General features: G+C 33.7%; 1 protein-coding gene across 3 annotated transcripts in view; it reads left to right on the top strand.

Moving 5' to 3' along the window:
• LOC121382781 (lysine-specific demethylase 3B-like) overlaps positions 1 to 13,558 on the top strand; it is a 152,578-nt gene that overhangs the window by 128,935 nt on the left and 10,085 nt on the right. For all 3 annotated transcript variants that reach the window (XM_041512380.1, XM_041512379.1, XM_041512381.1), the window contains 6 exons: positions 7,620 to 7,805; positions 8,801 to 9,032; positions 9,330 to 9,525; positions 10,333 to 10,433; positions 10,928 to 11,044; positions 11,446 to 11,604. In XM_041512380.1, coding sequence (XP_041368314.1) covers positions 7,620 to 7,805; positions 8,801 to 9,032; positions 9,330 to 9,525; positions 10,333 to 10,433; positions 10,928 to 11,044; positions 11,446 to 11,604 — 991 coding nt within the window. The remainder of the gene's footprint in view (positions 1 to 7,619; positions 7,806 to 8,800; positions 9,033 to 9,329; positions 9,526 to 10,332; positions 10,434 to 10,927; positions 11,045 to 11,445; positions 11,605 to 13,558) is intronic.

Genomic DNA, 13,558 nt, shown 5'->3' with positions numbered 1-13,558 from the left:
TCCACGGTATCAGTATTTCCAATCAATCAAGAATGGAGTGGGGGAGAGGAGCATATTTATAATGGGATATTTTATAGTGGGATGATCCATATAAAAGATCCTTTGTTACTAATGGAAAATGGAGCGGGTTTTCTCTTTAAGACTATGTCAAAATTATCAAATGGTTGACTGTATCCAATAGCCAGCGATTAATAAATTAAGGTGTGCTATAGGGACTGTCCGAAGTTTGCTGCCAGTGTACAATGTTTCAGACTAATAAGGCTCTTTAACTTCTACAATTACACTTTTTAATTTGAAGTGGATGTCACATGTATGGTCAGGTCTTTATAGTCCTGTGGGAAAGATATATATATATATATATATCTCTGTTTCTGGTTTTTGCCATGTACATGTATAGGCCCATAGGAACGACATCTGGAGTGGGAGTGGGAGTGGGGGTGGGGGTGGGTGGGGTGGGCACAAGCCAGATTTTTTTCTTCATTTATATAGAGCAGGACAAAATAATGTACATTTTTGTCTGTCTCTCTCTCTCCCCCTCCTCTCATGACAAAGGATTTTATACTAAATGTATAATAACGATAATCTAAAAACTAACATAAGTTTATACACCATCATAAATGCGAACCAAGTTGTCAAGTAGACCAGCATCTGCGTGCAGCTAGAGTTCCAAGAGTAAAAATTATCTGACCCCGATAGCTCTGATTGGTCAGTATGCCACAGAGTACTGCGCATCAAATCATGTTCCAGTCACATGGTCTGTGACGTTCTAATAAATGTATGGAAATAAACAAAAATTAAATAGTCGGCTGTGATCATTGATTACTGTTATTTTATGTTGTACATATATACATACATAAATAACATATGTACATTCATTAACCTCTGGTTGAAATACAAATATTTGAATGAAGTTTTATTTGATTTTTTTTTAAAGATAAAAAAAAGGAAAAATAACAAACAAAAATACTCTCTTTTTTGTAAACGAGACCTAGGCCTATTCCTACATACCTTTTATCATTTCTTTTCTTCTTTTTATTATTCAGTCTTCTTTTGAATTGGCTTCGTCTAAATTTCATTTCTTTTTTAAAGAAAGTAGCCTTTACTTGCCATTTTCGGGACCTCACAAAACCTTTGTAGGCTAATAGTTATGAAGTAATCGAGACAATTTTACCGACTTCGCTGATTTCGGTAACGAGTTCATTTGTGTAGGCTACAAAAGCCACTATTTAATTCCTTTTTCCATAACTATATGAGCAGTATAAACGAGTTAGCCTTATCAGATATTGTGATCTATTACATTAAAAAAAAGTGGACTGTTTCTAATTAATAATAAATTAAATAGGCAAAGGAGTTTTGATCAGATTGGTATGTCTTCGAAGATGTCTATTAAACCAGTATTTTTCAATTTGTATAGCAAAGATAAGTACCAGTCATATACTAAAAGCTTGCATGGACGCTACCGTTCAAGTCACTTTTTTTTCTGGTATTATGAAACAGGTCTTTCATAAGGTAAATAGTGGCAATGAGGTAAATAGTGGCAATAAGGTAAATAGTGGCAATCAATATACACAATTATTTTACATGCGCTGTTTGTTAAGTGTAACGTGTTATTTTTCACACTCACCAGATTTAAATTATGTGCGCTGTACGAGCACGATCGCACCTGCGCACCTTAAAAGACAAGGTCTGACTATAAGTGTGTTTGTCATTGCCTTCTTTCAACTCAAGAGGCAGGACGTAGCTCAATGGTACAGTGGTCACCTAATGCATGATCGATCTAGGATCGATTCCCATTGGTGGGTCCATTGGGCTATTTCTCGTTCCAGCCAGTGCTCCACAACAGGTGTACCAAATGACGTGGTATGTACTATCCTGTCTGTGGCATGGTGCATATAAAAGATCCCTTGCTGCTAATCGAAAAGAGTAGCCTATGAAGTGGCAACAGTGGGTTTCCTCTTTATATCTGTGTGGTCCTTAACCATATGTCTGATGCCATGTAACCTTAAATAAAATGTGTTGAGTGTGTTAAATAAAACATTTCCTTCCTTCAACTCTGAAGATAATGCATTGCCTCCCCCACCCCCATTGAATATCTAATTATTTTATAAAGATGTTCTGCATTCCACAAGGCATTTAGGCTGCATGGATAAATATCTATATCCTGTGTCAACAAAATTTAGTGGGAGTTTTATATTAATTTCAGTCAATTGCATGCAATTTGTCAAGGGAGGTCATCAATTATTCAAGGGACACAATTTATATAACTCTTCATACAGTAAAAGTGTGAAACTTTCAAAACACTTTCCATTGTGGTTTTGTGGATAGGACTTTTGTTGGTGAGTTGTTAACCTTGATCTATGTAATTCAAATATAGATCTTGTTTTAAGTTGCATTTCTATTATCTGCACTATATATTAGTTAATTGTTAAATCAATATTTGTGTTTTAAGTTGTATTTTATGTAGGTTATTTCAACCCAGGTGAGCAAGGTTATAAGGTTATTATTGCTGTGCCTGTGAAGTGTTTTGGTATTAAATAGATTACAGTTTATTCATAGTAATTAGTCATGTGGACTCCATTGTTGTTGACCAGTTACTAAAAATAGTTTTCTGGGTGTGTCAAACCTATTAATTTAGTCTTGTTACATTCCTATAGTTGGTGGCATACACTGTTGTAACTTCTTGTAAGCAAATACAATGAAGCATTTCAAGGTTTAACTTTGAACATTTATTAACTTATAATACTGTGAGTAAATGTTTGTATCTTTGTATGATTTTTTACCCACTAAATTAAACTTTTAAAATAAAGACACACACAGATTCTTACACTTTAAATTTTAACACCAACTTTGCCACTATTGTATTTTTTTATTATTTCAAAAATCCTTTGAGTCTGACTTTTGTTCTTACGTCAAACCTAACTTATTATTTACAAAAAAACCCACATTTTTGTAGGAGGATGGGATGGACTATACTTCATAAAATTTAAATTTAGACTAGTGGATTAATTTTTTGCAAAAACTATTTAGAGAGTGCATAAGTTTATACCTTTTACCCAGGGTTCTTACGCGTCCTGGAAATCCTGGAATGTCCTTGAATTTTGTGATTTTAAAATCCAGGCCTAGAATGTCCTGGAAAAGGCATTAAATTACATTGTGTCCTGGAAATTTTGGCCAAACATTTGGTGGTTTATTTTTTTCACATCTTTACTTTTGTTGTCTAAATTTAGACAATTTGTTATAAAAACATTCATTGAACATTTTATGTCTTGAATTTTTTTTTAAATGTCCTAGAAATGTCGTTGAGTTTTGTGTTTTTTTCAAGTGTAAGAACCCCGTTACCCCTAAAAAGTTTATAAATGTATAAAATAATCATAATATGAAGTATTATTTTCATGTTTGTTGGGTTTTTTTTTTTTTAATATGATATTTTAGAGCACCTAAAAAGAACACCGATAGTATTTATTGCTGTTATTCCCAATAATTCCTTTGGTGGGGTTGGGGTAATGGAACTAAGGATATTTTGTAATTTTTGTTGTTTGTAAAACAGTCAAATTTATTGTCAAATTGGCTTTTATCAATATTTCAAAATGTAAACCGTTTGTTGTTTGGTGTTCTCTACTGATATAGTAACTAATAAAACTGCAAAAAAAAACAATCAAAAAAGAAAAAAACGAAACCTTTAATGATTTATTATGGAAACATTTTGAATTTATAATTTATTTTGCTGTAATCGTGAGACGTACATGTAGGCTATGAAAAGGACTGTAACCAAATCCGTAAGTTAATGTAACTTTATAACAATCGAGCTTAGAATTAAGGCAGTACATGTGTTTTACTCCAGTTATTTAAACATCAGAGCTGTTAATTAATCCCTTAATTGGTATTTTTCCACAACAAAACAGTGACACTGGAGCATGCACACAGGTAATTAGCTCAGCATATGCAATCATGTTATCGGCTGAGTGGGTATTCAAAGTATAAGTAATTCAGTAATGATTGACATTGGTGTGACCGTCCGTGGGGTTTTAAGTAAAATTTGCATTAAAGGAACACAATGGGACCGGATAATTTCGTCCAGTGCAGTTTAGAGGGGTTTCCGGTTTAAAGGGGTAAATTTTAGTGTTACAGGGCTTCTAGATTATGGTAGCCTCACTCCCATGGCTAGTGACATTCAATATTAGACTAGTAAACAACTACAATTGTCATGCTCGACAGCTAGTGAAAAACATTTTTCAAATGTTACAGTTAAGTCTATTTTGTAAATATGAATATCCTGCCATCACGCAATCCCCCAATGTTAGTGTTTTTAAGCTCTATCTTCCTATTTAGGTGACATATCTGATTATTACTATTATTTAGTAAAATTGTATTAACTTGAAAGTAAAGTAGGGCTAGTGAATTTTTAATTGTGGCTAGAAATTTTTTTAAATCACTGATCCCATGGCTAGTGGATTTTATGAAAATTCTAGAAGCCCAGGTGTTAAAAGATACGCAAATTAGGGACCGTGTAAAACATCTGTTTTTGAGGGAATTCCGGTTTACTGAGAGGGGTTTTGAGGGGTTTCACTGTAACGTGAAAACCATTGAACTCTAAATTCTCATATTATTAGTCCTCTACTGGTCCAGCTGTAGGGGGCTACAGGTCCCCTACTGGTCCAGCTGTAGGGGGCTACAGGTCCCCTACTGGTCCAGCTGTAGGGGGCTACAGGTCCCCTACTGGTCCAGCTGTAGGGGGCTACAGGTCCCCTACTGGTCCAGCTGTAGGGGGCTACAGGTCCCTTACTGGTCCAACACCATTGGAGCACATTGATTTATTAATATTCACCTGTTGATGTCAAACATTTGGTAATTTTTACATATAGTCTTAGAGAGAATACCCGTACATTTTTCCATAGCAAGAGATCTTTTATATGCACTGGTCATCCCACAGACTAGCTGGAAGAAGAAAGTCCAGTGGGGATCAATCCTAAATCAATGATGCATCAGGCGAGCACTTTACCACTGAGTTATAGAACTTAGGAGATACAAAATGTGTTGGGCCTGGTAGGAAGCATGTATTGCTTTTGCAGTACTCTCAGAATTCATGTTTTTACAGAATTTAAACAAAAAAGTAAATTGACCATAGTCTATCAAAGTTAATTCCAGTACTATATGAATCTAAGGGTGCTGCCTAGAGGTGAGCTCTACGGAACAAGATACGTGCCTATTCATTATTTATTCTTTGTTTACTACATTTTAAATTCCTATCGTATTAAAACTATCATATTAAATGTGTATAAGCATATTTACCAAAACATGTACTGATGCCTTTTAAAACATCAAACCATTTTAGACTGGCAATAGGTCACAGTATTTTTTGCAATCCAAAATGCAACCAACTGCAATCAGAGTTAGGGATGGGACGATTATTCGATGTTACCGAAAACCGTGGTTTGTTGCACCATTTCCCATGTTAACTTCAAGAATTATAAAATGGCGCCCAATTTCTGTCATATTAATTTAAAACAATTCAACATTGCTAATTTCAGTAAGTTTTTTTTGGGGGGGGGACAAAATTGTCCACTGTTCCAGAACTACAATCTATGCAAAATACTTTGCTCTTCTGTTTTTTGTAAAATAAATCTTTGCAGATTTTTTTTTTCACTTTTAGTATGAGCAAAAAATAAAAATAAAATAATAACTAGTTAAATAATTCACTATTATATATTATGTGCATGTACTTGTTCTTGCTTATCTTTTTTCTTTTTTTAATCAGTGATACATTTTTCTGTAACTTGTGTTGAGTTAAATAATCAACAGTAGGTCTGTATATTATATATTTGTGCTTATATCAAGTAATCCATACTTTAAACACCACCCCACCCCCCAAAAAACAAACAGAAAACATCCCCTTCTCATGGAAGATTTGACATTATCAAAATAATTATAAACATTACAGAAATGTCTTGACATATATCTTGTACTACTTGTGAAAAGTATTGTGCCATTGTGCAAATTGAACCATGGACCATATACCGAAAACAGTAAACAGAAAACCGTAAAAAAAAAACCCGAACCATCCCATCCCTAATCAATTATTTAGGTTACGACTAACATTAAGTTTCATAGTAATTCTATGTAGAGTATTTAATTAGTGATTAGTCATATCACTTGCATCTATATAGTTGGGATGTGTGTGGGGTTTTTTTTAATGTACATTGAGATGAATATCTGTGGATAAAACTATCAGCAGTGTTCGAGATTAACGGTATCCCGATATCCCGGGGATACCAGAATTTAATTTTGGATACCAGACTTCAAGAACCCAGTATCCCACTGGGATGCCATATAATACTAAATTCTCAGGTGGGATACCAGATTTTGAAATGTTAGTATCCATTTGGGATACTGGCCAAGAAATTTAATCTCGAACACTGATCAGCAACACTGAATAAGTTTATGGTGGGTGAGACATTCACCAAGTTCTTGTTTGTTATTAATAGTCATGATAGTTGTGATTGTACAGTTGTTAATTAATAATTTATAAATAATTATTTTATTTTATCCAAACAATTTTGTACATGACTGTTGTGTTTACTCTATATTCAGCGTATATACGTGTTTACATTGTAAAAAAACGTGTTTTAAAAACATTGCATTTGTCATGATTAAGTTTTAGTTGTATAATGCTAAAAATTGGACATCTAGTTTAAACAAATTTTTAGGGTTCATGGCCTTTAACCCCTCTACACTTTTTATAAATATGCTAGTAATGGAGTCATTTATGTACCCCTATAAATTTGGACAGTTATTGCTCTCAATCTCAGTTTTTCAGTTTTGAGCACACAAGTAAAGACACAATCCCAAACCACGTCCCCCCACCCACCACCAACCCCCTCCAACATTTTATTACCTACATGTATACAGATCTAGCTCAGTCAGTAGAAACTTAATTGAGGTGCTATAGGATTTAATAATGAAACATTACCATTCAAACCCGAGTTGATAATTCGGAACCAGTCAGTAGAGGCATAATTGAGGTGCTATAGGATTTAATAATGAAACATTACCATTCAAACCCGAGTTGATAATTCGGAACCAGTCAGTAGAGGCATAATTGAGGTGCTATAGGATTTAATAATGAAACATTACCATTCAAACCCGAGTTGATAATTCGGAACCAGTCAGTAGAGGCATAATAGAGGCATAATGAAACATTAATTGAGGTGCTATAGGATTTAATAATGAAACATTACCATTCAAACCCGAGTTGATAATTCGGAACCAGTCAGTAGAGGCTTAATTGAGGTGCTATAGGATTTAATAACGAAATATTACCATTCAAACTTGAGTGGATAATTCGGAAACTCAGTAGAGTGGATAATTCAGAACCTTTGTGAAACATGTACTGATGCCTATTTTAATAAAACTTCTCCCTTTCTCGTGGAAAAAGAGAAGTCACTTGCACTTTTTCATTTTAGGTAGGTCCAGCATACTGGTAGTGGCCAACCTTGAGGCACATTAGATTACTCCAACTTTGCTTTGACCAGTTTAATTGTGTTACCTACATTTGTTACTCATAAATTGGTCTTCTTTATACATTCTTGCCCTATTATTATTGTATTGTTTTTTCTATCTAGGTCACGGAAAACTCATTACAAAGTAAAAAAAGAGTGAAGAGCAAACGTCCTAACCATACAACTGCCAAAAAGTGTAAAATAGAAGAATCAACCAGTGTTAATCGTAAGAAAGCTGTAACCAAGAAAAACAAGATTGAATCATCTAAAGAAGTGACCAAAGACGTAAAGGAAGTGGTCAAATTGAAGGTAGTCTATGCTTATTTGAAAACAACAGATTAAATATTGGTTTAATTATAAAGCTCAGTGTTACAAATGTATTGATTTCTTATCTAAATATTTAGAACACTCTTCTCATTTTACTCATATCTCTAGTATGTAATGTGTTACCAAGTTGCTTCTTTTTTTAATAGGTGGTGGTAAACTAAAATATTTGACCAGTCTGATTTCAACATCTGCTACATACATCATGTTAAATTTGTTTCTGTAACTATGTGTATTGTAATTTTGATCAGTAGTCTGTGTCCTATTTGTTGTAATATGATATTGCATGGATACTGTGTTAGATATTCAACAGTATAGAATGTTCCACTTTCATGAGACTTATTCATAAATTGAAGTTCAAATATGTAATGTATACTTGTCAGTTATTAAATTAATTTTTAATATTATCCATGCATTGGTGAAGCTACACCTAAGTAGGTTGTTACGGAAAAATGGGTCACAAGTGTTTTCTAATATGAAAATATCAACCAAGTCTCAACTAGACAAGGTGGGTGACATAATGTAAATGACATCATGGCATAAGAGCATTCTTTTTAAAGCCAAATGTTTACAGTACAAAATAATTTGACTGTGATTGCATTATAAAATAATAATGCTTGTATGCTACTAAAACCGCTGCCTTTGAAAATATACCATTTCAACTTTAGGAAACAAATGAGTCAAACAAATTCTGTACATATTTGTAGATGTTATAACGTATGTGTAATCTGACTCACGAATGAAAGTGAAGTTCCGGACGTGGTAAGCAATCGACCAAACATTGTGATTTTTAAGCCAGCCAATTAGCGGCTGTAGAAGGAACATGCATATTGTGCAGAGATCGAAAAAATATTAACCCATATATTTGAGCCCATATGGGTAATAAACCAAAATATCAAATGGGTTTATGACATTGATATTATGGGTAAGATATTGGATAAATATTAAAATTATTTTGAATGTATTATTCTGTTTTGCAGGAAGAGAACCCAATTAAAAAAGAAGAAAAACCTAAAAATAACACAAAGCAGCAATCCAGTGATAACAGTCCTCAGCCGTCCAATAACAAAAAGCCATCGCTGCCAGCATCACAACCTGAATCTCCAGCCAGTGATAAAACTTCTCAGGCAATGCTCACATCACAAAAAGACAAGAAAAAATCTAGGAGAAACAAGGATACAGCAAAAGAACCTTCAGCTGAAAATAAGAATGGTAAATCTTTATTTATGGTCGTTATCGAAGACATCATATTGTTGTTACGTGCTTATCTTCAGTCAATGATGGTGCAATATATTTTTAAAGGCAATTTTTCATTTTGCTCAGTTTTGTATACCTGCTATATCTTTAATATTTAATCCAGTAACTGTAAACAATTAGTCTACATACCCATTCGCCATAACATTGTAAAGATGTGGTAGTATGAATGAAATCGATGCATATAACAAATTACAGAAACTATCACATACATCATTGAGGTACTCATTTGTTTATATTTTTGCTCTCTTTTAGGTGCTTCATCATTTAACAAACCTTTGGTGAAAATGACGGTTGCTACCCTGAAAAAAACCTGCCAGCCATTCATTCAGGATGCATCATGTACAGAAATAACTCCAAAGCTGATGAAGTGTCGTGAATGTAAAATGACACCGACACAGCGCAGCAAGAAATTGCCAAATATATTCTGTAGATTTTATGCATTCCGAAGGTATGTGAGTTCAAATTTATGCAAACATTTGTTACAACAATAGTGAGATAATAATTGCAGGTTTTCAAGTCAGCATTAAATAATTGTTGGAACTAACTGTAACTTACTTTTGATTGCAGTTTTATTTTTGCTAATTGGTAAGATGCCTGTAATAAATCTTATGTTGCAGCACAATAGGCTATGTACTGCATGCAGACTGTGCCAAATTACCGTTCATGCAGTGTCATGTGTAATGTGGGTCAGTGTTGAGGGTTGTCCAGAGGGCATGTCTGTTTATCAAATGGTTCTTCCTTGTTTGATTTTCCAAACCTCTTATTCCAGACATGATTTACCAGCTTCAAGTTTCAAAATTATGTATGAGGCAAATGATCAATTATCCACTGTCAAAAATGCTCCAAGCATCAGTGACTGCAGATCTCTCCCGACATTTCTGCAATTGTGAAGTCTTCTGATTAAGTTTTATAAAATCGTTTGCACTAAATGTAACATTTTAGACACAAGTTTAGATGAAATGTCATAGTGGAGAAGAAAACTGCATGACACTGTACAACAATCTTCTGGCTTTAACAAGGCTGATTGATGAATCTAGTAATGTAATCAGTTTGATTAACAAAATATTAGACGACCCTCAAACCTCTGAATAATAATATGATTTTTTTTAAAACACTTGTTTTATTTGTGAAAACTGCAATTTTCTAATACTGTGTTTCCAAATAGCAAACCTTAGTCGATAATTGTCACTTAAATCTCACTTAGATCTCCAGATTTAGATGTGTTGAGCAATGAACGTTTTATCTTGTTTTATAGATTAAGGTACAGCGCAAAGGGTGTTGTGTCCATTGCTGGGTTCTCTGAGCTATCCGATGCAGAATTGGATGACATTGAGCCATGGCTGCCAAAGACTCCAGGTAAAAATATTTTAACTTGAATTTGAGTACCATAAAAGCCACTGAAATTCGGCTGCTAATACCACATTCCCAGGGTGTTTTGATCATTAATTATTCATGTGGGTTTACCTGACCATTGTCAAGCTGTGTCTGTGTTACTGATTCAGTTATCTAATAAGGCAATGGTTGTTTTATTTAAATCTTAAATGTTTCAAAGCCAAAAGAAACAATCTTATTAAAGCCGTGATATTCAGATTAGCCAACATTACCAAAATATTAGGTGTGGTGATGATTTTTTTTTTTATCTAAGTGGAAGATTACTTTGATATTTTTATACAATCATTACAGTGCATCAACATAGGTATATTTGCTCTTGTGTATACCCAATTAATTTTGAGCTTTATAATTTTATTCACTGACCCTGTTACTGTTGATGACATTTCAACCTATGAATGTGCACTATATATTAATTATGACCATGGGTATTTGAATTAATTTAAACTTTGTTGTTACAGTACAAGCCCCAGCGTTGGACATTGAGACTGCAAAGTTTATCATTATGCGAGTAGGAGACAAATTCTGCGAGCTAGTTCAGCAAGAAAAGGAAGCCAAGAATTGGGCTGGTGAAGAAGGTAATTCAATACATTTTGTCATTAATACAAATATTACACTGCTTTTTTAATAATCAGCACTTTATTGGGATAACAAAATATATATATGATCTCACTAAATCAAATAATATCACTTAACAGTCAAAAAATAACAAGTGGTTTCTAAACAGTGGAACAAAAAGTCTTTTACTACAGGGTTTAATATTTGTAATATTTCATTAACACAATAATTTACTGAAAGTTTTCAATTCATTTTGCATCTGTCTATGAATGTAGTGCTTCATGTCACATTTTTTCTTTTGTATTGTTCCTTTGTTTGCATTTTCTGTAAATTCAGTAGCTGTTTACTGTGTGGACATCGGGTAACTAATTTTATATGTAAAATTTTGTAGTATTAAAAATGTTATGTTGATACATTACAGCTAAAATAGCTTGGAAGAGAGCAGTCACTGGTGTAAGAGAGATGTGTGACGTCTGTGACACAACACTCTTCAACATGCACTGGGTGTGTCACAAGTGTGGATTTGTCGTTTGTCTCGACTGTTACAAGGTCAAGGTGAAGACCACCAAGGAAGGCAAGAGTAAGTTGAGATCTGATCCAAACGGAAAATTTGTAATATTGAAAATGAAAAAATATTCAGTCTTGTATTTATCTTTTATATGTAAGGTATTATGAATGTGGTAATAAAAAAAATTCACAACCATTTTGTAAGGTAGGATTTTGAGTTTGATATTTTGTCTTACTGGTACTATGTTACTATTTTGTCATATGAAGGATAATTTATAAGACTGATAAACCGTAACCCAGAATTTTTTTTATCTTCACGGATCCTAATGACAAGTAATGTTTGACACTAAAAATATATTTAACACATTTAAAATTTGCAGATCAGATCTGACCGTGCCTGTACTAGTTGAGTAATCTTCTAATACTCACTGAAGGCTTGAAACTAAAACAAAACTTGTTGCTAAATCTAAATTACATTCTCATACTTGGCATACAACCAGTTGAACTGTCTGGCGCCTTCTTTTGTTTGTGTACTCACTCTACATGAAGAGATAAAATATCTTTTGCATGCTTTAACCTTTAGACTACTGGATTAATTTTTGCCAAAAACCACGTTGAGTGGGTACAGGTTTATAATTTTTACTCACATATATTCACTTAAATGTTTGATAAATCTATAAAATAAAGTTCATATTTGAATCGGTAAGTATTATTTACGTGTGTTTTTCAAATTTTAATGATATTTAGATTAGTTGATGTTAATTAAAATTAGGCAAAAAATCTATTAAAAAAAGTCATGTTTACTTAGGGCATTTGTGGCCAGCTGTTAGGGTTGGGTACCACAAAAAAAAACGTACCATGATATACCGTGGGGTTTTTTTTAAAATACCACGGTATACCACATTAGTGATGACATCATACTAATCACTGCGATTATACAATAATTTCTCAACATACAATGTCATTTATGTGCTTTTGAACTGGGAGGACAAACATATATGACATACTACATTAAAATACCAGTAGAGATTCTGACTGATTCAGTTTACACTCAATTTCCTTCCAAAGTTGAGTAAGCATTAAACAGGACTAAACATCTCATTTAAAGAATAGCTAATTAAGTGGTTAAGCCATTGGACTACAGGCTGGTAGGTACAGGGTTCGCAGCCCAGTACCGGCTCCAACCCAGAGCGAGTTCTTAAGGGCTCAATGGGTAGGTGTTAGGCCACTACACCCTCTTCTCTTACTAACCATTAACCAGCTAACAACAACCCACTGTCCTGAATAGACAGCCCAGATAGCTGAGGGGTGTGCCCAGGACAACGTGCTTGAACCTTAATTGGATATAAGTATGAAAATAAATTCATTGCAACATGATCCGAGACTTTTGTATCTTTCGCTGCCAGGGGCGGAGGGACGTATATGTTGGTGCTAATATTACATCAGTAGACATAGCATCAATAAATTATAATTTCCTCACTGAATATTTAAAATTAAATCTGTAAACTTTGAAAGTTTTAACTAATAATGATTATATATACGTGAGAAACAGTATATAATCAACGCACCGACTTCAGTATCCGATACGACAAAACGCCAGAAACATGGCAAATAAAAAGTAAACCTTGTTACAATTAGTAATAACACATTTAATATCAACAATGCAACATGTTTAGAACAGTATTTCATACTATTGGATTGCATTTTTTAGCTGTACGAGAAGCAGTTCACTACTGAATAGTAGACTGGTCACCCGGACATGCAAATGGCACTTATTCATACCACGGGGCATATCTGTCAAACAAAATTGGTTGAAAAGCATGTTTGGTGACTAAAAAATGTTCTAAATATTTTTTGCCAAATTGAAAATTCTTTTGCCAATTTTTTTTTCTTCTTCACAATTTGCAACTTTGACGAACAACAGGGCAAGCCCTGCATATGTCCAATATCGCACGTGTGTTGTGAACAACAAACTCATCATCTACTATGTTTTGTTAGTGGCAACATTTTGAGATTCTAGATACTTT

The sequence above is a fragment of the Gigantopelta aegis genome, chromosome 10 (genome assembly GCF_016097555.1).
Source record: "Gigantopelta aegis isolate Gae_Host chromosome 10, Gae_host_genome, whole genome shotgun sequence".
NCBI lineage: Eukaryota > Metazoa > Mollusca > Gastropoda > Neomphalida > Peltospiridae > Gigantopelta > Gigantopelta aegis.
This window is presented reverse-complemented; position numbering and strand designations above follow the sequence as displayed.